The sequence below is a fragment of the Heptranchias perlo genome, chromosome 22, assembly GCF_035084215.1.
Source record: "Heptranchias perlo isolate sHepPer1 chromosome 22, sHepPer1.hap1, whole genome shotgun sequence".
Lineage (NCBI taxonomy): Eukaryota > Metazoa > Chordata > Chondrichthyes > Hexanchiformes > Hexanchidae > Heptranchias > Heptranchias perlo.
Window position 1 is genome coordinate 44,392,414 of NC_090346.1, and position 23,942 is coordinate 44,416,355.

Below are 23,942 nucleotides of genomic sequence, written 5' to 3' on the forward strand. Positions count from 1 at the left end.
TGTCGGTGCAATAATTGGTAACCGCACACAAACTAAAAACAGCAATTAAATCCAATTATTGGTTGGCAGATCTAATTTTATTTAGTCGAACTCACATTTTTTCAGATATTCGAAACCATGTTCTCCACATAAATTAAACTAAGTCTAACTAGGTTTTTTTAAAAAAAACCACTGTAATGCAACGTTACAATTTGCTTCTCAAGCGTCTTTCTTGGTGGTAGATGAGGAACAGGACAAATGGAGATGCATGTTGAGAGGGGATATTCATAGATTGTACCCATGGCAGAGGCCAAGGGTTTGTTTTAATTAATTCTCGGGATGAGGCCGTCACTGACAAGGATAGCATTTATTGCCCATCCCTGGTTCACCCGAGAAGGGCCTACTTCTTGAACCGCTGGTAGCAGTTTTTGATACAACTTGTTGGGCCAGTTCAGAGGGCAGTTATGAGTCAACCATGTTGGTGTGGGACTGGAGTCACATATAGTGTGTAAAAAAAAAATAAAAAAATTAAAATACTTACTATTGGCTGGCGGGGGCTGCTGAAGAATCCTGAGAACTGACTGGGAACTAATTTCTCAAGGGTTCTTTCAACAGGCGTTATGCCTCAAATTAACATATAGAAGGGGCCTACCGCCTGTTTTAGACATCTGCCTGGGGAGCCCAAAAATTGGTCCCCACTAATTTAGCAGTGGGACCAAGGCCTGCGGAAATTGGTCTGCTTTTGCAGCCGTTTTACGCTCAAAAAACAGGCGCAACGCATACCATTTCCACCCCAATGTATTATCCTGCTGCCAAGATGGAGCTGGCCTATTTATTTAAGAACACCAAATCTCATTGTTGTTGTAGACCTCAACATGAAATGGAGGGCAAATTGCAGGCAAAACACCCATGAGTTTCCAGTAAGTGAACCTCGAGCCCCACCAGCGGCACGGAACGAGGGAACATTCCACCCATGAAGTTCAGCAGCCACCTCCCTGGCAGCGCTTTCTGGACTGCATATCTTCAATGAGGAAAAGTTTCACTGCTTCTGTTACCTACGTCGAGTCTAAACAGTCTGGAATGTTTAATCTATTTTCTAAAGGAATGCAAGGAAGCAGTCTGCATCTGGGCAGATAAGGAGCATATTTAGAAATCTGGTCATATCTAAATGAGTGGATGATAATATATGCCTCCACTGAGTCACCCTGTAGTTTGATGATTAGTTCTTGATAGTCAAAAGCGTTGTAGTCAGCTCTCTGTCCCAATTTAAGCACCAACTTTTGCGGGGGGGGGGGGGGGGGGGGGGAGTTGGTGGGGTAAGGTGGGAGAGGACAGAATTAATGCATCTCAAATGTACCATTTTGTAATTGGTTACAATGTTAAATACAAAAAACAAAATCTCCGATGTAATCTTAACAACAAAAATCTCACCAAACAGCATTGTACTCGATAAGATGTCAGCCGTGGCTCAGTGGTAGCTCTCTCACTTGTGTGTCAGAAGGTTCAAACAACACTCCAGAGACTTGAGCACATAATCTAGGCTGACATTTAGGTGCTGTACTGAGGGGTGCCGTCTTTCGGATAAAAACCAAGGCCCTGTCTACCCTCTCGGGTGGTCCGAGCGGGCAGAATGTAAAATTCAAATTGATGTAATGCACCTGTAATGAATCTGTAATCAATAATCTGTATTGAGTGTATTGCAATGAGGCACCCTAGAGTGTCATGAACTGTAATTACGTACAATGTGTTCATTGAACTGCACTTGACGTAACCTGCAAATTGTATAATCTGTATTGTGTACGTTTGGAATGTGATATGACAACTGTATTGTATGTATTGCTGCAAATTTTGTGAATAAAGTATATTTTATGATAAAAAAAGATCTAGAAGAGGAGCAGGGGAGGTTCTTGGTATTTTAGCCAACGTTTATCCCTCAACCAACACCTAAAAAAACGGATTATCTGGTCATTCATTTTATTGCTGTTTGTGGAACCTTGCTGTGCGTAAATAGGTTACTGCGTTACCTGCATTACAACAATGACTACACTTCAAAAATACTTTATTGGCTGTAAAGCGCATGGGGACGTCCTGAGGTTATGAACGGCACTGTATAAATGCAAGTTCTTTCTTTTCTTTATTTATCCAATACTATTATGATCCATAGATGTCCTAGTGCACATCCAGAATAACATGGGGTGTGCTGATTCATCACACGGCACATGATTAATCACTGTTTGTATACACAAAGCTGTAATCAACTTGTGATTAGGTCGATGGGCACAACAACTCCATTAATATGCAATATCTTTAGCTTCACACAACCATGCCAAACCAGATTATACCTTGAATGTAAAGGCCGGTTCCATTAAGAAATCAGGACAAATTTCTTCTGTGTATAGCTTTATCGTTTATAGCTATATTCTAATCATTGTCCATTCTAAAATGTTAATTGTTCATTTGTACAGTCAAGTCCAAACAATGTAAATATACTCAAGCTTTTTAAAAAATAAATTAGGACTATTTATCACTAAATGATTTAGCTTTTTACTGCATTAAGATTTATCCATTTGCGTTAATAAGTGAATACAAATAATGAAAAACCAGTTAGACAGGAGTGGACATAACACCAATTGCATTTAATTCCGGGGTGTATAATGGTTGGGGATTTGGATAATGGACATAGAACATAAAGTGCTTTGAACTGCATGGGTTCAGAATTCAATTCCATCTTTTACTGGAGTTTGAAACAAAAAGTGCCTTTCATGACCTCAGGGTGTCCCAAAGTTCTATACAGCCAACGAAATACTTTTACAGTGTAGTCACTATTGTGATGTAGGAAAAGCAGCAGCCAGATTGCGCACAGCAAGGTCCTACAACCAGCAGTATGATAATGACTAGATAATCTGTTTTTTTAGTGATGTTGGTTGAGGAATAAATATTGACCAGGACACCAGGGAGAACTCCCCAGCTCTTCTTCGAAATAGTATCATGGGATCTTTTACATCCACCTAAGAGGGCAAACGGAGCCTCAGTTTAATGTCCCATCTGAAAGATGGCACCTCCAACAGTTCAGATCTCCCTCAGTACTGTACTGAAGTGTCAGCCTGGATTATGTGCACAAGTCTCTGGAACGAAGCAACAACCTTCAGCTATTGAGGAGAACTCCCCTGCTCAGAAAATATTTGTTGCTCGAATTACAGGGTATTTTTGTCAAGTTTTTATAGCAAGTCAAGAACAACTCACGAGACAATCCTGCTAACTGTACCTTAACGATGCAAAATTACTGAGTGGTCATGTTTACAGTTCTCCCATTTCTATAGCAATTCCTGTATTCCACAGGAATCTTGACTCCCAAAAAATGAGTACAGCAAGGAGTTTCTGCAAATACCCATTTCTGGGCCACATTAAAAAAATTGGTCATCAAAAAATCTTAGCAGCCATTTTGTTACAGCACCTGACAGACATCAAAGAAACTTAAAGAGAACGATAAATCGAAGTAAAGTTAAATGGGAAGGAGGACTAGGTAAGAGAAATGTGTAGAAGCAGGAGAATTAAATAGACTGAGGAAAGAAGCAAAGGGAGACAAAACAGATAGTGGCTCAAAATGTTTCATGTACCAAATGAATGACAACTCAGTGAGGAAATTATTGCAACAATATAATGGTTCAAACCCTTTTTCTTATTTTGCTTTCACCTATGCATAAATAAAAGTTTTCAATCAATATTTCATTTGCTTTGCTTTCAGCTTACACTGTCAGTACACCTCTGCATTTCTCAGAGAACAACTTAACTGAACCTTTGTCTCCCTGCAGGTGATTCACAATGCCTAAAGTGCTGACTAAGAGATGATGACATCAACAACAACAACTTGCATTTATATAGGGTCTTAGTGTAGTAAAACGTCCCAAGGCGCTTCACAGGAGCGTATTCGGACAAAAAATTGACAACAAGCTGAAGAAGGAGATATTAGGACTAAAGATGGCATCACTTAGAGTTTATCAGTATCCAGTCCCTGACAGCCCTACCTGTCTGTGCGTTCAACTCCGCCCACTGATTCCACATTTCCATGAAGTGCTTTCTTAACATGGTGCCAAAATGCCTGGTGACGAAGGGGATAATCTCCGAAAGCTTGTGATTTTAAAATAAAATTGTTGGACTATAACCTGGTGTTGTAAGATTCCTTGCATTTGTCCACCCCAGTCCATCACCGGCATCTCCACCTCATTTATAAAGAGTAAAGACGGGTTAATGTTTCGGGTGTAAAACCAACTTCCTCACGCCTGCTCCAGGGTTGCTAACTCTGCTTGGACGTATGCCCTCCAACCGCCCTGCCTCGCCCCCACACTCCCACCATTGGTCGCTCAACATGTTCATCCTCGCTGGACACCGCCTTCCCACACCAATTGGAAAGCGAGCAGACTCTTCATTACCCGATTGGATGATTCTTAACTGTCAAAATAACCTTTTTTCTCCCAACTTCTGATATTTTTATAACTAATGAACGGAAGTTTTCAAAGACATATTTTTTTCAAAAACACAATCTGTTGAACGCCCCTATGATTTTTCTCCCAGGTGTTGCTCACGGCAGTGTCCTGGAGATTAGTCTTTAATTCCAGGGCAATCCTGGAGGGTTGGCAACCCTAATCTGCTCCCGCTTGGCCGCCATAACTTTGCCAAAAGTGTGGCGGAAACTCAGGGATGCCGCCGGAGTTAAGGCAGCGGAGTGGGAAGCAGCTCCGAGGAAATTCCATCCCCATCCCCCACCCCGGTCTTTGAACGGTTTTACACTCGAAACGTTGACCTATCATTTTTCTTCACAATTGCAGACTGACCTGCTGTGCATTTCCAGTCATTTTCTAAAAATCTATTTCAGATTTTTAGCTGATCTACGTTTACAGTCGCATGGCTTAGTACCTGCTATGGTGTAGAGAGCTGTGACGACCAGCATCAGAACTGTCGAGAGGTAGAGATTCCATCCAAGGCACACTTGCACAAATAACGCTCCCGAATACAGATCTGTCTAGTGAGATAACATTGATATTATTATTTCATTCTCTGCATAGTATGCTGCGAATATGAGATATCGGATTGTGCAGGAGAACTGAAGGCAGGATGGTTGATCGGTGGGAGAAAACCAAATAGGAGATAGTTAAGGTTAAGAGAGGGCATGGACCGCTCCTTATCTTTGAAACCTCCTCTAGCCCTACAACACGCCCCAAACTCCCTACTCCTCTCACTTTGGCCTTTTGTGCGTCCCTCCCCTCCCTTCGCCCCGCCATTGACGTCCATGCTTTCCGCCAACAGTGACAATGCTCTGGAATTCCTTCCCTCTCCTCCTTTAAGACCCCTCCTCTTTGGCTAAGCTCTTGGCCACACCTCCTAACATCACCTTTGGTTCGGTGTCCATTTTGTTTGATTATGCCTTTGTGAAGCATCTTGAGACGATTTTCTACATTAAAGGCGCTATACGACATTGTGGTCATTGTGTTGCCCTCCCACTCACTAATTCTTTTGTCTTTGACTTCCACTCTTTTTCTTCTCTGTCTGTTTTGGAACAGAACCTCCATATGTTCAGCGGACGGTGCTAATGAAAAGCATTTCACATTCCACAGTCAATGATACAACTTCTTGAACCATGAACCAACATCTTTTACTAACTTTTATGATATAATGGCTTCTTTTGTCTGTGGAGCCTGGATATGTTTTCCTTGATCAGTCAGACAGGCTTCTGAGAAAGAAAATCCTTATAATCTGCAGTGCTGAAGACAGACTTTAGATAAACTAGCCAGAGCACCTCCATGATTAACAGTAATGGAATGAAAGTCTGCTGAAGCAACAGGTTTCAAGTGACATGTTCGGGCATCAATACAGATACAAGAAATGTTTAATCAGAAATGTTAGAAATATAAAACACTTTGCAATAAGAGGAAGAATAACAGAAGTATGCTTCGGGAGACCACATATCTATTAATGTGACAAACTGAGTAGTTCATTTAAGGAGTCATCAAAAGGGGTAAAGGTTTTCTTTCCATTCAGGACAAATGGAAACAAAGATTATGAATTACAATGGGAAGATTGTAGTTGACACAATTTCATCCAGCTGGTTGCACAAAGTAATGTAGTACTTTTTCGGCAGAGAGAAGGACGGAGCTATAGCTAAGCTGGTATTAATGATAGTAAACTTTAACTCTGATGATTACCATCGGAAACTATTGAGAGATCACCAGATAGAAAGACAGAGAGGAGAAATTGGACCCTGTCAAGCCTACTTTTTGGGTGCATGAACCAGAATGGCCTCTTTATGTGCTATATGATACGACGTTTGGGGGGGGGGGGGGGATCAATTTTCCTCCAGAAGTGCTCCAGCTGCCAATTTCCGAGTGCCCGGGGGAGCCCGCTTTCCACTCAGTCCTCCTAGTAAAAATTGCAGTCAGGTCCTGATGATGTCATCGGGGGAGCAGACATGCAAATATCAAAAAGGGCCCCACTGGCTTTGGGCAGGTGTCCTTGTCGCCTGATCAGTACAGCAGGTTAAATTACAAATCTGTCAGCTCCCGACGGTTCCAGGGCGGGTAAGTAACTTGGGCACGTTTTATCTTGCAAAAGTGCTTACAAAGCAATTTCCTTAATCTCACAAAATGAAATTGAAGGAATGGTTAGTGAACTAAAAAGAGATTCAGTCTTGGGGCAGAACACCAGGTACAGGATATCAAAGTACCAATGCACTGTCCAGAGTGACAGGACATGGGTCTACATTAATAGTTCTCTAAATGGAAGGCTCTCAATTTTATAAAGAAAAACTTGCATTTATATAGTGCCTTTCACAATTTCAGGACCGTCCCAAGGCGATTTACAGCAATTGAAGTACTTCTGAAGTGTAGTGACTATTGTAATGTAGGAAACTCGGCAGCCAATTTGCGCACAGCAAGGTCCCACAAACAGAAATGTGATAATGACAAGGTAATCTGTTTCAGTGATGTTGTTTGGGTGATAAATATTGGCCAGGATACCAGGAGAATTCCCCTGCTCTTCTTCCAATAGTGCCATGGGCTCTTCTACTTCATCCTAAGAGGGCAGACAGGGCCTCGGTTTAACGTCTCATGCGAAAGACAGCACCTCCGACAGTGCAGCACCGAAGTGTCCGCCTGGATTATGTGCTCAAGTCTCTGGAGTGGGACTTGAACCCACGACCTTCTGATTTAGAGGGGATCACGCTACCACTGAGCCACGGCTGACACCTTATGCATGCAATTAACATAATGTAATGAGGGTGGTCAGCATTTCCACACCAGGTGGTATGGAAAACCATAAAGCAAGCCACCCTGAGCTGCTCTCAACACATTTCCATTGACAAAATACACAGCGACAGTGGCGATATCCTTGGCACAGATCACATGCCCTCTGCAGAAGGCACTGGTGTGTGGCACTGGAGAGATGTTTGTAATATAACCTGGTTGAAAGCTTTGAAGTCTAAATGCAGTCTTTAACAAGTCAAGAGGTACATTTATTCAAATCAATTGACAACTAACAGTACAGATATTTACGGCCTGAATAAATAATGATATTTCATTTGGAGAGCCTCATCCTCAGTCGAGACTTAATATGTCTGGGTGTAGCGTGCTAAACAAGATTGACAGAAAGTGATTTAAATGTGAAATAATTTGCAGAAGGTGTGTTTGTCTCCCCTTCCCACCCCCACAATAATCTCTCACAACAGGGTGGGGCAGTTTTCCAATGAACTCAAAGAGGAGCGTACAGATCAAAGCAGCTCGATCAAAGAACTTCCTTCTGAAAATCTAAATATATTAAAAATTGCTTAATGCGCTTTCCAACTACACAGATTACTAGATCGAAACAAACTTATTTTAACATTCACTGCCATTGCCATGAAGTTTATTGCACAACAGTTGTTCTTAAGAAGAAAAAGAAGCCTGACTGATATGGATGAATACAGTGGGGGGTGAAATTCATCTGCGCATAATGGGCGATAACAAATCGGCCGCCTGTTTTGAAGGCAATGGAAGAGAAGGTCGGGCAGAGTGTAAAACGGGCGGCTGATTCGCTATCGCCTGTTTTGCACTGCAGTGCAAGACTAATTTCACCCCCCAGTATATTGAAATAAGGCAAGTACTTATTTGCCTGCCAATTCTTAGAATGTCGGATTGTAATTATACCAAAGAAGTGCTGTGTATGTTCTTAAGTGGTTAGGGTGTGGGAGCACCAAAGCTCGTTTCACTAGCACAGCGTCCGGAGTTATTAATTACTTTGGACCAGGCATCAGTCATGCATTTTCAATCCTCCAGAACATATCGGACTGTGCTGAACAGAATTCTTAATAAAAACATGTATGTAGTTATTTATGCAGGGTAAAGTATTTCCCCATAACATCCGGTGAAATAAAACTGTCACTGCTGTTCAAATTGTATGGTACAATACCAGTACTGTTGCTGTTAAAATTGCATAGGCCCTTAAACTACATGGCAAGATATGAGCCTATTAACACTTAATGCCTTCATCTGAAATTGTTCGCTCTGCTATTTCAGTACAGGTATTCCCTGTTTAAAATAAATGGGTTCACACCTACACTAAATAGCGGAAAGGGGAGTTTCAGGCAAACCCGTTAAGCGTTTGTATGGTCATCTCCCATGGTGTAATTTCAGGGTTGATGGTTTGATACCAGAAGCCATCCCTTGCTGTCAGCTGTGGAACCCCAAATGAAGGAAAACAAATTTTTTTTAAAAACAAGCAATTTGAAGACTGTGTAAGTTGTCCAGAATAGTATGATGGATCTGGTGTATTGGACAAACAATTTCCTATGGAGGACACAAACATTAGGTCATGATAAAACATGCTTTTGTCTTATCACAATACTTTACAGAAGTCCCTCAGGGATGCAATCCTGATCCTATTGTCTCTCAACCTCATTGATGCCCAAGTGAAAGTTATTGAAACTGATTTTCAGTTTTCTCATGACACCAGTCTCTACAGAATGTGTCAGCCAGGGCTCAGTGGGTAGCATTCTTGCCTGAGTCAGAAGGTTGTGGGTTCAAGCCCCACTCCAGAGACCCGTGCACATAATCCAGGCTGATATTCCCACTGCAGTACTGAGGGAGTGCTGCACTGTCGGAGGTGCCGTTTTTCGGATGAGACATTAAACTGAGGCCCCGTCTGGCCTCTCAGATGGATGTAAAAGATCCCAGGGTCTCCTCTAAACCAAACACAAAAATGGAAACAGAAACTTTACTTACAGATATCTTCGTAAATACAGACAACAGCAGTGACAGAGCAGATAAATACATCCGAATTCTTTCCCCTCCAAATCTTTTTTGAAGGTATTCTGGCATGGTCACTATCTGTGGCAAATATTTGAAAAAAACAAGTTACCATAAACATAGCTAAGCAGAATCCAGCTATTTGCCAATTTTCTGTAATGAAGTTGTTTGTGAGATGCACCAGATCTAGTTACTTACCCCAGATGATATGTAGACAGGTACAAATACCCAAGCCAGGATCAATAGCACATAGGTGGCCTGTTAAGACAATAAGAGTAAGTCCCTCACTAACATAGATTATCATTCAGTTACAGAAGCTGACTACTTGCTTATTGTATTAAACATGTAGAATCATTCAGCCCATTGTGCCTGTGCCAATTCTTTGGAAGAGCTATCCCAATGTCAGAACAAGTTCGAGGGGCCATATGGCCTACGTTTGCTCCTATTTCTTATTTTTTTTTCAAAATCGTTCATGGGATGTGGGCATCGTTGGCGAGGCCGGCATTTATTGCCCATCCCTAATTGCCCTTCAGAAGGTGGTGGTGAGCCACCTTCTTGAACCACTGCAGTCCGAGTGGTGAAGGTTCTCCCACAGTGCTGTTAGGAAGGGAGTTCCAGGATTTTGACCCAGCGACGATGAAGGAACGGCGATATATTTCCAAGTCGGGATGGTGAGTGACTTGGAGGGGAACATGCAGGTGGTGTTGTTCCCATGTGCCTGCTGCTCTTGTCCTTCTAGGTGGTGGAGGGCGCGGGTTTGGGAGGTGCTGTCGAAGAAGCCTTGGCGAGTTGCTGCAGTGCATCCTGTGGATGGTACACACTGCAGCCACTGCGCGCCTGTGGTGAAGGGATTGAATGTTTAGGGTGGTGGATGGGGTGCCAATAAAGCAGGCTGCTTTGTTCTGGATGGTGTCGAGCTTCTTGAGTGTTGTTGGAGCTGCACTCATCCAAGCAATGAGAGAGCATTCCATCACACTCCTGACTTGTGCCTTGTAGATGGTGGAAAGGCTTTGGGGAGTCAGGAGGTGAGTCACTCGCTGCAGAATACCCAGCCTCTGACCTGCTCTTGTAGCCACAGTATTTATATGGCTGGTCCAGTTAAGTTTCTGGTCAATGTTGACCCCCAGGATGTTAGCAGTTTCACTTAGACATGTGTGTGAAGTGGGAAATGTCACAGTGGTGCAGTTGAAGGTACCCACTGGAAGACTGACACATTGATGGGCTAGGGCAGGCGGAGCATTACTCTGCATCATGCCATGCACTCACTGAGTCCAATGGGGAAAGAATGGTGCAACTGGAGTGCACACAGTAGAGTCCTATTAAATGCATATTAATGCAATGGGGAAATTTTGACTTTGTGCGATAGTGTAAAATGGGAGCTATCGATTGGAAATGAAAATTAGGAGAGACGTATAATGGGCAGCTGATCCAATATCGCCCGTTGTACACTGTCGCTAAAGTCAAAATTCCCTCCAATGAGCGAAACCAGACACACAACTGATTCATGTTATGACAACAAGTACATGGGTTGGAGAAATATTATATCCACTGAAAACAAGTCTGGTTTCTATTTACACCTTAGTACTAGTAGGCTTGATACGGTAACATTTAAAAAAAAAATCTTTTGACTAGGAGTATTGCTCAAGATATATCAAGTGATTTATGGGTGCAGCACTGGAAATTAATACCGATGTCATTTGACCATGGGTGATATACTTTAGCAGCTATTCTAAAGACAAATTACTGAAGTGAAATAAAATATATGCTATGAACAGAATGGCCAAGTAACAAACGAGAAGAACATTTTTAAAAATAAAAATTGGTGGGACTTACCAGGCAAATGGATCGAGGGGCTAGCGCTAAGTAATTTAATCATGGTGGTGAGGTTAAATTAAGGACAGTGCTTTGAGTGAATGGTGAAGCAGTCCTACTTTGAGGAAGTTACTTTATTCCTGCAAGGGAGGTTTTGACGTTGTGGGATGTTAGGAAGTTCTGGAAAGGGAGGAAAGTGTTTTCTGGGTTTAAAGGTGGTTGAGAACGATAACTCCGAGCGGAGCTTGGGAATGTAGAAGGGAAAAACTGTGGGATATCTGAGCGTAAGCAAGCACTGATCCAAGTTTGCAGGAGAATTTATAGAACGATCCCTCAACGTTCCAATTTCAGTTAGAACCAGACTGCGGTAGTCAGTCTATTCAATGGATACAGCAAGCTGCTGAAGGTAAAAATGTTTACCATTATGATAAATCTAGTTGCTGTCCTGTTATCATTTGATGCTGGGTTATTAGGACCCTAAAATATAAGAATATCACCACTATTGTTTTTAAGCTGCCACTTTACAAGTTATGGGGAGTCAATTCAAAACAAATACGGGGCAAAGCTTTGCTCTGTACTTTAAGTGCAGCAAAATCGTAAATTGTTCCTTTTAAATGCTTCTACAGTTTTTGCTGCATCTGGTCCACTGAGGACATCAGCCCCATATTGTCCAAAGGCCATTATCTAGAAAGTCACTTACTACCTCTGTATACCAATCAGTACGGTAGTTTTGCATGTTTTGATGATTGGACTTAGTTATAAACTAGCTCCAAGTTAAATTAAGCTAACTTAGTTGTGGCATTCTCATTGTTAACTGCTTTTTGGTCATGGGTTTGATGCCAGCCCAAACTGAAAGAATAAAAGAATCCTGTCGTTCTCCCTCCATCAGCAAAAAGAGTCCAAAGACAATAATCTGCACCAGTCTCAAACTGGTTTCTGGTGGGTGCAAGTCTACAGCACAGGACAACCTATAATTTAGCACTAATTGGGGAATCTCACTCTAAGAGGCTCTAAGGATAGCTGTTGTGGTAGATGCTTCAAAGGTTGGGGGTAATGCAGAGAGCTTTACACTGATTCCGGAGATGCAACAAGAATGGGAAACAAAAAAGCATTCTATTCATCTGCACTGACTCGACCTGCCAAACTGTTAAATGTAACTAAATAGATTACATCGAGTATTAAAGTTAGATGTTGGAAAAACTGCACATTGAAACAGTTCCGCGCCCCCCCAAAAAAAAAATGGCTAACTCGTGTTTTTTGCAGATCTTACATTCCACTCAAATCCAGCAACAGCAATTCCTCCTGCTGCCCCGGTGCCAGCCAGTCCAATGAACAGTCCAGAACCTTCGCTGCTGGCAAATAGCGATGCCCCAATCTATAAAGGATAGAAAGAAAGCCTATGATAAAGATTGCATTGCTATTTCCTCACTTCTAGAAAATGGTTAATGGATGCCCTCTAGCGACCCAATTTTTTAAAAAATATTTCAAAATAAACTTTATTCATAAAATTTGTAAAGGTACATACATTGCAATTCAAGTCACGTTTCAAACAATGCATTACAGGTCATACAATTTGCAACGGTACGTACAGCACAAATCAACAGTCCCGGTACAATCAATAGTTGCGCACTATACATTGCAAATACAGTTCATGGCACCCTAGGGTGCCTCATTGCATTACCGTCGTTACCGGTTACAGATACAGTACATTCCGTTATGTTCATTTATTATTTTACATTCTGCCCGAGGGGGTATGTCCTTGATTCTAACGCCCTCTAAAGACCCAAACCAGGCACTGCATTCAGACTGACGAGACTCAGTTCATTTTCTTTACAGTCAAAGCAGATTACTATTTAGCAGCCATACCTGTAAGTCATTATCGACGGCCCTAGGGCATTTACATCAAAAAGAAATTATGCTAACAATAAGATGATGACCCATTTAAGAAATCATAAATTATAATGACTTGCAACAATATAGCGCCTTTAACATAGAAAAATGCCCTAGCCGGTGTGCTAAATTAACAAGTGGCAAGAATTTGAGTTATTAATCTACTTTTTACTTTGTAAACTTTTAAACTTTATTTTCGTTCCTCCCGCTGTCTCCTCAAGTCATGCATGGATCAACAGCAGAGATGCCTTAACCTTTGCCAATCCTACTCTGCGAATGTCCGCTGTGAGTTGCACAAGGGGTGCCCAGTGTTTGGATTTCCCTTACCCTCCCAGGCGAACGCTGGCCTCTCCGCCTTGTCACGATTGAGATTGGGGACACACATGGGAAGAGTTAGCTCTCATCTTAACACACTAAGACATTGCACACTAATATAGTGTCAGCCGTAGCTCAGTGGGTAGCACTCTTGCATCTGAGTCAGAAGGTTGTGGGTTCAAGCCCGACTCTAGAGACTTGATCATAGAATCTAGGCTGACACTCCAGTGCAGTACTAAGGCAGTGCTGCATTGTCGGAGGTGCCGTCTTTTGGATGAGATGCTAAACTGTCTGCCCTCTCAGGTGGGTATAAAAGATTCCACGGCACCATTTCCAACTCGAGCTGGGAGTTGTTGAAAGATGCTATATAAATGCAAGTTCCTTCCTGCACGCTTAATCATTAATGTTTGTATTTTGTGCACGGCTTATAAATAAACACTGAGTTATATATTTTTTTAAGGACCAGCATTGACCTTTGGCTCACTGTTTCGAATACAAATTCAACAGCCCTACACGAAGCTTGCCCTAACCCTATCAATGGTATCATCTTTCATTCTACTAAGAAGAGCACTGAAATTGGAAAAATTGCTCCTATGTGGTAATAGCAATTCCTGATATTCATTAAATTACAGGAAAAAAATTTTAAAAGCCATGACATCCGATACGCTCAACAGGAGAAGGACATTAAACCACTGACAAATTAATTGGATGCGTAGGAGTAGAACAGGTTCCCATTGAGGTCAGTTAGACAGAAGAACTTGGTTTGCCTTTCAACTAAAGTCTGCAATTATATGTGCTGGTCAAGCAGATATTCAGTTGACATTGTGTAAGTTTTTGCAGGATAGGTCGAGTCTTTCACCAAGATGCCTCATCCAGAAGACCAGACAATAACAGGCAAAACACCACCCCCCCTAAGAGGTTAAGTTGAGGTTCTTTACTTGGCAACCCAGCACACTGCTGCCAGAGCTATCTGGGCTGCCAGAGCTACCTAGGCTGCCATCTTGTCCCCAATGAACCGTATTTGCATTCCACTGTTTTAACACTTTAAAGGAAAAATGGTTAAGTCAATACTCACAGGCCACCAGGCCATATCTCTGCCGGCCAGAAAATATCCTCTGAGTGTGTTCCTGCTCACTCTGCAAGAGGACTGTAAAGAAAGAAAGTAAGGGGACATTAAGCTGGATGGAAATTTTGGACGACGCCACTAAGATAAAGAACATTTTGCAGCTGCAGCAGCTAATTTGCACTGGCCACAGTAACATCCCAGATTTCATTAAAAGCAGCAGAACCCATTTAAAGCTGCAGTACCTTGGACCATGTTGCATTTTAAAGCACAACAATTTATATTCACTTCACAAGTACCCAGGATAGGCTCTGGAAAAAAATCTTTTGAAACAATAAAAAATGTGAATTGGGTGGTGGGGGGGGGATATTTTATTAGTATCTTACTAAAAAGCTGCAAACAATACAAACCATCACATACAGCCATTATTTACTGAGGGAGTGTATGTGTTTCGGATGAGATGTTAAACCGAGGCTCCTTCTGCCTTCTCGGGTGGTCATAAAAGATCCAGTGGCACTATTTTTTGAAGGAGAGCAGGAGAGATCTTCCTGGCCAATATTTATCCCTCTACCAACATCACTAAAACAGGTCATCATCTCATTACTGTTTGTGGGACCCTGCTGTGCACAAATTGGCTGCCGCGTTTCCTACATTACAACAGTGAACACACTTCAAAAGTACTTCATTGGCTGTAAAGCGCTTTGGGACGCCCTGAGGTCATGAAAGGCGCTATAGAAATGCAAGACTTTCTTTCCTTTCTGTTACTCAGAATAACATTTTTTAAAATACAAAATAATGCTGGAAACCGAAAATGTTTAGTATTTTGCAAAACCAGTTATGATTATTTTTGAAAACAGTGCTCTAGAACTGTGTGTTTTATTTTCACAGTCTGTAACTGCGCAGCTCACTAAGATCCAATTGCTCTTTCATTTGCACTGGTGAAACTTGCCATTGCGTGAATACAGACTGAAATAAAAAGAAACAGAAAATTATGTAGCAGGTCTGTCAGCATCTACAGAGAAGACAGGTTAACCTTTCAGATGTAAGCATCCTACTTTGGACCTGCTGTGCATTTACAGCTTTTTCTGCTTTTATTTCAGATTTTCTAGTATCTGCAGTTATTTTTTTCTTTTTATGTCAACACAGAAAGTATTGAATACATTAGTCATTTGTTGGTCTCACACAATTTTTAAAATACATTTGAAAGAGTCAAGTTGGGGGGGGGGGAAGGAGGAGGAGGAACTGTGTGGAGCACATCTTTGGTTTGGCTTCTTAGAGGAAGAGGAAAATGCTGAGATTAAACATTTAAATTTACTTTCTTCTACTGTACAGATTGTCCTAATATCTCCTTATGTGACTCGGTGTCAATATTTGGCTGATTATGCTCCTGTGAAGCGCCTTGGGAAGTTTTATTACGTTAAAGGCACTATATAAATGCAAGTTGTTGTTGTTGTTGTCGTCGTCGCTCCTCCTCATGAGTTATAGAGCCAACATTTTAGACTAGTTCTACAGCAGGCTACTATATACACTGTTCCTCTTCATGAGTCGATTCCCACTCAGGAGTTTTTCACCAGGGCAATGGAGTCTAGAGGGAGGCAGGAATTGTTTTGACGTGCAGCAAGACTTTAACAGACTGCGGGGATGAAACTCTTGGGCAGGAGTGCAAAATAAGCGATAGTGCATTAGGAACACATGGACAGGAGAAGGCAATTCAGCCCCTCAAGCCTGCTCCGCCATTCCATTAGATCATGGCTGATCTGTACCTCAACTCCATTTACCCGCCTTTGATCTGTATCCCTTGATGCCCTTATCTAGTAAAAATCTGTTGATCTCAGTCTTGAAAATTTCAGTTGTCCCAGCATCCATTTCCATTTGGGGGAGCGAGTTCCAGATTTCCACTAATCTTTGTGTGAAAAAGTGCTTCCTGATTTCCCTCCTAAATGGCCTGGCTCTAACTTTAAGATTATGTTCCCCTCGTTCTTGATTCTCCCATCAGAGGAAATAGTTTTACTGTATCTACCCTATCGAATCCCTTTAACATTTTAAACGCCTCGAACAGATCACCCATTAATCTTCTACACTCAAGAGAATACGAGCCAAGTTGGTGCAATATGTCCTCATAATTTAACCCTCTAAACCCCGGTATCATTCTGGCATACCGCTGACAGCCATGCAACACTACCTTGGCATGAGTCAGCACCCTTCAAGTATGGGAAACAAAATGCAAAAGAGAAAATCCAAGTTAAAAAACAGACTTTGCTTCTAGCAAAGACAGACACTGGAATATTTGGGGATCCTGAAGGCAATCTTCCAGAAAATTACATTTGTGGTTTTGTCAGGCACGTCATTAAAACAAAAGGAGTAAATCTGCTGAATGGAATACTGTTGGGTACATCTGCTCTATCGGTCAGCATAAATACTGAGCAGAGGTTAACGGGCAAAGTAAACTGATCTGCTCTCCATTAATGAGTCACCTGATTAAAAGGCAATGTATGACTTTTATTTTGGCTACTTAAAGTCCCATTACTCTCCAGTAAACAGGAACAAATCCAATTTGCTGTTTGATTTACTGTGCATGCAAAACGTCAGAAGCGCAGTCCTTCACATGAGATGTGTTTCAACCCCTTCGTGGCTGTGCCCTCCCTTTCTCTGTCACCTCCTCCCAACATCACCCCAAACTCCCCATTCTTCTGAATCTGGCTTTTTGTGGATCCCTTCCCTCCCTTCGCCCACCACTGGCAGCTGTGCCTTCAGTTGTCTAGGCTCCAAGCTCTAGAATTCCGTTTAAACCCCTCCGCCACTCTACCTTCCTATCCTCCTTAAAATCCACCTCTTTGACCAAGCTTTCGGTCAGCCCTCCTTATACCTCCTTGACGCAGTGTCCATTTGTTTCTGATTATGCCTCTGTGAAGTGTCTTGGGACAAGTTTATAAATTAAAGGCTCAATTTAAATGCAAGTCGTTGTTGAGATGTTAAATCAAGATCTGTTCCAGGTGATTATTTGTTAAAGAGCCTCTGGCACTATTTGAGCAACGGGGAGTTCTCCTGGGTCCTGGCCAACACTCTTCCCTCAATCACTACCAACAAAAACAGATGAACCGCTCATTCAATCCATCATCGTTTGTGCGATTGTGCAGTGTGCAAAATGGCTGCTATGTTTTCCTACATAACAATGTATTTTAAAGCAATGTACTTTAAAGCAATTCATTTACAAGAAGTACTTAGGGACCTTTCTTAAACTACTGTTACATGGGTCTTTTAATTAGGATTCCAGGAGGTGCCTCCCTATGCTTATGCTGTTAAAAACAATTTTCCATGGCCCCTGTGTGCAGATTTGTAGACCCAGTTGTACTGTCAGACTATGAGAAAAAGACTCAACAGCATAAATTCTGGGAACCAATTCCTAGAGGCTGGGCTCTCGGAATCTGAAAGAAAAGGAATAAAGCATTTGGACAGTTACATGGGTAAGATGGGTATAGAGGGATATGGGCCAAGTGCAGGCAATTGGGACTAGCTTAGTGATCTAAACTGGGCGACATGGACATGTTGGGCCGAAGGGCCTGTTTCCATGTTGTAACTTCTATGATTCTATGATTCTATGATTCTATAAGCTGCTGAATGGAATACGCTTGGGTACATCTTTTCTATTGGTCAGCAAAATTCCTGAGCATAGGCAACAAGCAAAGCGAACAAATTAAAAACAAATGCAACTAGAGAGGCATGATAAGGTGTTATATAAAGGTATGTTCTTTTCTTTAAATAACCACTGCCCCCTTCTATTAAATCGAGACAATACCAAATCCAGTGATCTGAAATTTTCAAACAATTGTCTTTAATGTGATTGGAATTCAATGTTTTTTTACATGGTATTTTGGCAGGTTAGCAATTCGAGTCATGCTGGCTATTACAGCTGACAGCTGTGGCTCAGTGGTAGCACTCTTGCCTCTGAATCACAAGGTTGTGGGTTCAAGTCCCACTCCATGGACTTGAGCACAAAATCTAGGCTAATGCTTTGATTCACTGTCCGAGGTGCTGTCAAATCGAGGCCCCGTCCGCCCTCTCAGTTGGAGATAAAAGATCCCACTGTACTATTTCGAAGAAGGGCAAAGGAGTTCTCCTTGGTGTCCCGGCCAATATTTATCCCTCAGCCAACACCTAAAAACAGATGACCTAGTCATTTATGTCGTTGCTGTTTGTGGGAGCTTGCTGTGCGCAAATTGGCTGCCACGTCTCCTACACTTCAAAAAAGTACTTCATTGGCTGTAAAGCGCTTTGGGACGTCCTGAGGTCTTGAAAGGCACTGTATAAATGCAAGTCTTTCTTTACAGAACGGGACAAACTTCTATTAGTGCAACAGTGAGCTTTCAGAGAAGTGTCGTAGCCACAGGCACTATTTTCAAACAATTCAGAAATCTGAAGTCTAGAAGCTTGTTTCTTTCCATAGGTTCTAAATGGAAAAATTTCAACAGAGGAAAGTTGTGCAACATATAAACATCAGTCTGGCACTGATACATTGTGGATGGAAGGAAAGAGCAATTAAAAAACGTCAAATATCTAATCCTGAACAGTGATAACGCCAAACATAATTCTCATGGTTTTAAAGATTAAATGCAGTAGTGTCAAAACTTTCCATATATTGGAGATGCAGAAAGACAATTTAAGCACATCTGGTATAAAAATGAGAAATTAGAAAAATCGGTTGGTTACTGAATTCCGAATGACTCTGAAGTTTACTAATCTACTTCTCCTGCCAGCAAAATGCACATCTAATAACCGGATGACAACTAATCTCAGAATAAATCTACAGCCATGATTTGTTCTGCCGATTCCCTATTCGGTCAATGGGACAGCTTTTACAGTACAAAATCGAGTCAAACTGTACAGATTAGTAAGCAATTGCTGATGAGCCATAGTTAATAGCAAAACGTAAAATGCGACGGAGAGATTAAGGTGAATACTTACCCATATTCCAACAAACACATTCAGTACAAAATAAGCCACGATTACTATAATATCTGAGATACTGAAAGACTGCGTAGAGATGTAATAGCCGCCAGTTCCGTTCATCTCCATTGTTTCTCTCAGGTTTGAATATGATGAAGCAAACTGATCTTGTACGAGCTTTGATTGCCAATGAGGTAACTGATTAACACAGGAAATCGAACATTAATCAAATGTAGCACATCAACCCAATGAGCCATTGGAGTAGAGGTAGGTGCCATCCATGTGGTAATTGCATGAGAAGCAAACCTTTTAATCACCGTGACAGGAATCCCTGTAAACACACAGAAAAGTACATCACACCATTACCAAACGGTGTAAGAGTTTGCTTTTCACACTTGATGCGTCAGCTTTCATAGGACGAGCATTAACTATTAACTAGACCAGACTTTCTAAATGTTTTGGCGCTGTTCTTATCCTTGCAACTTTTTTTTAAAAAGGTCACCGCTCACTAACAGAAAAGGAAGCTTTCTTTTTCCCACTTTTGATGGAGGCTCCCTACACAGAAGAAGTAACATCTTTTCAGGTGGTGACCCGCCTGTTGTGTGTTGCCAGTACTTTCTGTCTTTAGTTCAGGTTTCCAGCATTAGCAGTTTTTTTCATCTCTTGCGCAATAATTGGTACCGCAATTATTACACTATTCAATAGAAACCCAACACTATCACATTGTAACTTGTCATCACGAGCCAATCACACAATCCTTCATGACATTCAACAATGCGTCTTTGTAAATTAAAAACCGGTCTATTAAGAATACAAATCAGCTTTGGTTTGCTAACTTCATCAACAAAGCATCCCCCCCAACTTTGGTAAATTTTCTGCCTGATTTGCTACTAAGCCATACAGACCAAGAGGTTCCCAAATTTGACCTCTGGTCTATGCTGAATTGACAGATCTGATCCCATACAGGGGTGTAGGCATTTACTTGGCCTCAGTATCTTCTGTCTAGGGATAGGGAATACATCAGGGGCCCACGCTGGAAAACGGATGTTAGATGAAAACAAAATCAGGTGTGACTATAGTGTGCCCCCATCTCCTAGAGTTGAACACCACCACAACGCTGATAGTTTAGGCTCACACTTAAGCATAGTCACTCGGGGGGAGTATCAGCTTAAAGGGGCATGACATCCATTTTGAGTCAAAAACAATTTGAAATGTTGTAATGTCTGAGGCTGGTAGTTCTTCAGGGCGCCCTGCCCCCATACTTACAGACTCTTCAGTTGCCCTGTTATTGACTTAATTCAGCATAGGAAGACCCAGCTTTCCATCCCTGATGGAAGGAAGCCCATAAAGGGCATGATCTAGGTCCAATGGAGGAAGGAAGTGGCCTTGCTATTGAGCATCACCTTCCACAACTGCCACACTACTACTTAATGCAGGAAGAAATTCACTGACCTTACCAGAGCAACCAAGGTAATAGGAGGCAATCACACCGTGCAACTTTGTGCTATAGTAAGCATGTTTCCCATTCTCCAGGCACTTTGCCATCACTGTACACCATTTACAACTTGTGCAGGAGATACCAAAATGCCCTTCATACCCCCTTCCTTCCCCTGTAAATGTTCCTTCACTGACAGTCAAACATGTAGGGAAGCAGTAAAAGCCTCACCTGATCTGTAGTTGTTTGTCACCTGCACCTGCTATTTTCACTTTAGGAATGCTTTCTGGCACCTGGGTTGCATCCCATATAATGGCAAATATTTATTGCTTCAAAGTAGGACAGGCAATTAGGATCAAAGAACAATAATAAAAAGTAGTGAAAATTAATTTTAAAGCAGGTATCAGGAAGAACTTCTTTACTCAGTGATAAATATTTAAAATAATGTGCTAGGCAAGGAATTAGAAACAAAAACTGGGAATCATTCCAAATACAGTTGTTTGCTATTATAATGAATTAGGATACTAGAGGGATGAGTTTCAATTAAACTTATTTCTCATCCCTGACTTTTCTTATTATCTAAACACAGAATTGGACTTCAAAATGATGAACATATATAGGGGACAATAGTCTATTAAAATCAATCTCAGTTTCAATGTATAGCAAATGGGAGGTAACTAAGTATGTTGGTCAGTATGCAAACAACATAACAATCTGCCAGCTGGTCAATTTACAGCAACAGGCAAGACTAATGGATAACGTGTTGTGCTTACCAAAGCTTGAATTATGCTCAGCTAAGCTAAAAGGCACTTTGTTATGTTACATTTTTATCTGTAAACAGCGCTCTAAAAAGATCAAGCACCAATGAAATACAAAAAAAAATACATTTGTCAAGTGAGTCAAATGGAAAAAAACAAGGACTTCTCATCCACTATAATAAGCACTTGGACAAATGGTTAGGTGAAACAGTTAGTCATTAATACTAGGGATTCCACACAATTTTTCTATTCCACTTAGTAAAGTACAATTTGGCCTAAGATTGCTGTATGGAGTATGAAGGAAAACAATTGTTTGGTGCTCAATTACCTACCTAGAGCATGGTCTTCTTCATTCTTTGATTGTAGTTCAAGTTCCATGTGTAAATAAGTACAGCATCATGTGAACAGGAGATACCACCTGGACGTTGACCATTTAGAAGTTTGGTGCCAAAAAGGAGTCAAATTATTCATCAACAGTTCTCCTTAGATGCCTTTTTTGTTACCCCTAGACTTGACTATTCCAATGCTCTCCTGGCTGGCCTCCCATCTTCCACCCTCCACAAACTGGAGCTCACCCAAAATTCTGCTGCTCGAGTCCTAACTCGCACCAAGTCACATTCACCCATCACTCCTGTGCACGCTGACCTACATTGGCTCCCAGTCCGGGAACACCTCAACTTTAAAATTGTCATCTTTGTTTTCAAATCCTTCCATGGCCTTGCCCCTCCCTACCTCTGTAACCTCCCACAGCCCTACAATCCCCCCCCCCACCATCCCCGAGATCTTTGCACTCTTCCAATTCCTGCCTCTTGCGCATCCCCGCTTTTAATCGCTCCATTGGCAGCCGTGCCAACAGCTGCCCAGACCCTAAGCTCTGGAATTCCCTTCCTAAACCCCTCTCTCCTCCTTTAAGATGCTCCTTAAAACCTACCTCTGACCAAGCTTTTGGTTACCTAACCTAATAGCTCATGTGGCTTGGTATTAAATTTTGCTTAATAACGGTCCTGTGAAGCACCTTGGGACGTTTTACTAAGTTAAAGGTGCTATATAAATGCAAGTTGTTGTAGATCTACCATAGAGGATGATAAAGCTCATGAAACAATAAGATAATACTTAGGGAAAATATATTTTTCCCTCATATTGAGGTATAGTTCCATGGGTGCCAGCTGCACCCAAGTGGACATTCTGCTGTGTGAGCCTAGACAGTGAGTTTCAACAGGATATTAAACCACAGTAGGGAGAAGGAAGGGAAAGAGAGGAGCCTACAGTGCTCGCCCAATGTCCATACACAAACTTACACACACCCAGATGCCCCTTCCAGTATGAGTCAGAGAGCACTGGCTGATTTTTTCCCCCTCTCCTTATATGGGGAAACTAATGCAAATACAAATTCCAGAACAAGAGGAACCTTAAAATTAGAGACAAGCTATGCAGGGGTGATGTCAGGAAGCACTTCTTCACACAAAGGGTTGTGGAAATCTGGAACTCTCTCTCCTGAAAAGCTGTTGAGGCTGGGGGTCAATTGAAAATTTAAAATTGAGATTGATCGATTTTTGTTAGGCAAGGGTGTTAAGGGTTACAGAACCAAGGCAGGTAGATGGAGTTGAAATACATATCAGCCATGATCTAATTGAATGGCGGAACAGGCTTCAGGAGCTGAACGGCCCTACTCCAGTTCCTATGTTCCTAAATTGGAGCATACCCACCGCTCCAGCTGAGCTCATCTCAATAGAGACCAGAGATCAAACCTGGGACCTTCATGATCTGTATGACTCAGTACTGCAATTTAAATTGCTACGCCCCTTTCATGAACCTGGATATCATCAGATAATTGCAAATTAAATCTTACCATAGGCAAAAATAGCTCCCATTAAAACTTTTGAAGAGCTAGGTGATGTGCCCAGAGTCAGTAAACAATGCAGCTAAGTACGAGTAGCTAGAATGTCACATCCCAGAGGGTTATTTATTTATCCTGGCAACAAAAATCAAACTGTTTATGCTTGTTGTAAAACTTTAGTGGAGTGTCAATAATGTATCCACAACTCAAGGGACAAAAACACATTATCTGATACTCAAGATCCTCTAACAGTGTGATAAATGGCCCTCTACCTACTTCAGGTCATATAGCTATGTGGTCGGTATGAGTCAATTGATGATCAGTCCCATTCAGTTGGAGAACCAAGCCTTCCTCCAACATTATGCAATTGCCAGGATTATTCTTGCTATCTGTCTCCAATCTTGTGAATGAGCATAGGAGGAAATGGTGAGAAAGAACAAAAGGAACATCCCTATTCAAACAATTGCCCAATACTCTCAGTTCCTGCAGTAAAATCTTGAGTGCTTTGTTCAGAGATCAACTTATCACTGGACAACATCACCAGCTAAAGATGATCTAGGCTCCCTCAATGGAGGATCTATTTGCCTTGCTGGATGCTATCTCTACTAAAGGGGTTTGCAGTAACATTTTGCAGCCA

At 41.7% G+C, this 23,942-nt stretch overlaps 1 protein-coding gene across 1 annotated transcript in view; it reads right to left on the reverse strand.

The window, feature by feature from the left end:
- slc5a10 (solute carrier family 5 member 10) overlaps nucleotides 1-19,558 on the reverse strand; it is a 92,968-nt gene extending 73,410 nt beyond the window's left edge. Inside the window, exons 1-6 of the mRNA XM_068003434.1 lie at nucleotides 19,294-19,558; nucleotides 14,344-14,415; nucleotides 12,334-12,438; nucleotides 9,450-9,509; nucleotides 9,228-9,332; nucleotides 4,894-4,999 (exon numbers count right to left, since the gene is read on the reverse strand). Coding sequence (XP_067859535.1) covers nucleotides 4,894-4,999; nucleotides 9,228-9,332; nucleotides 9,450-9,509; nucleotides 12,334-12,438; nucleotides 14,344-14,415; nucleotides 19,294-19,404 — 559 coding nt within the window. The 5' untranslated portion in view covers nucleotides 19,405-19,558. The remainder of the gene's footprint in view (nucleotides 1-4,893; nucleotides 5,000-9,227; nucleotides 9,333-9,449; nucleotides 9,510-12,333; nucleotides 12,439-14,343; nucleotides 14,416-19,293) is intronic.
- Between the last annotated feature and the right edge of the window lie 4,384 nt (nucleotides 19,559-23,942).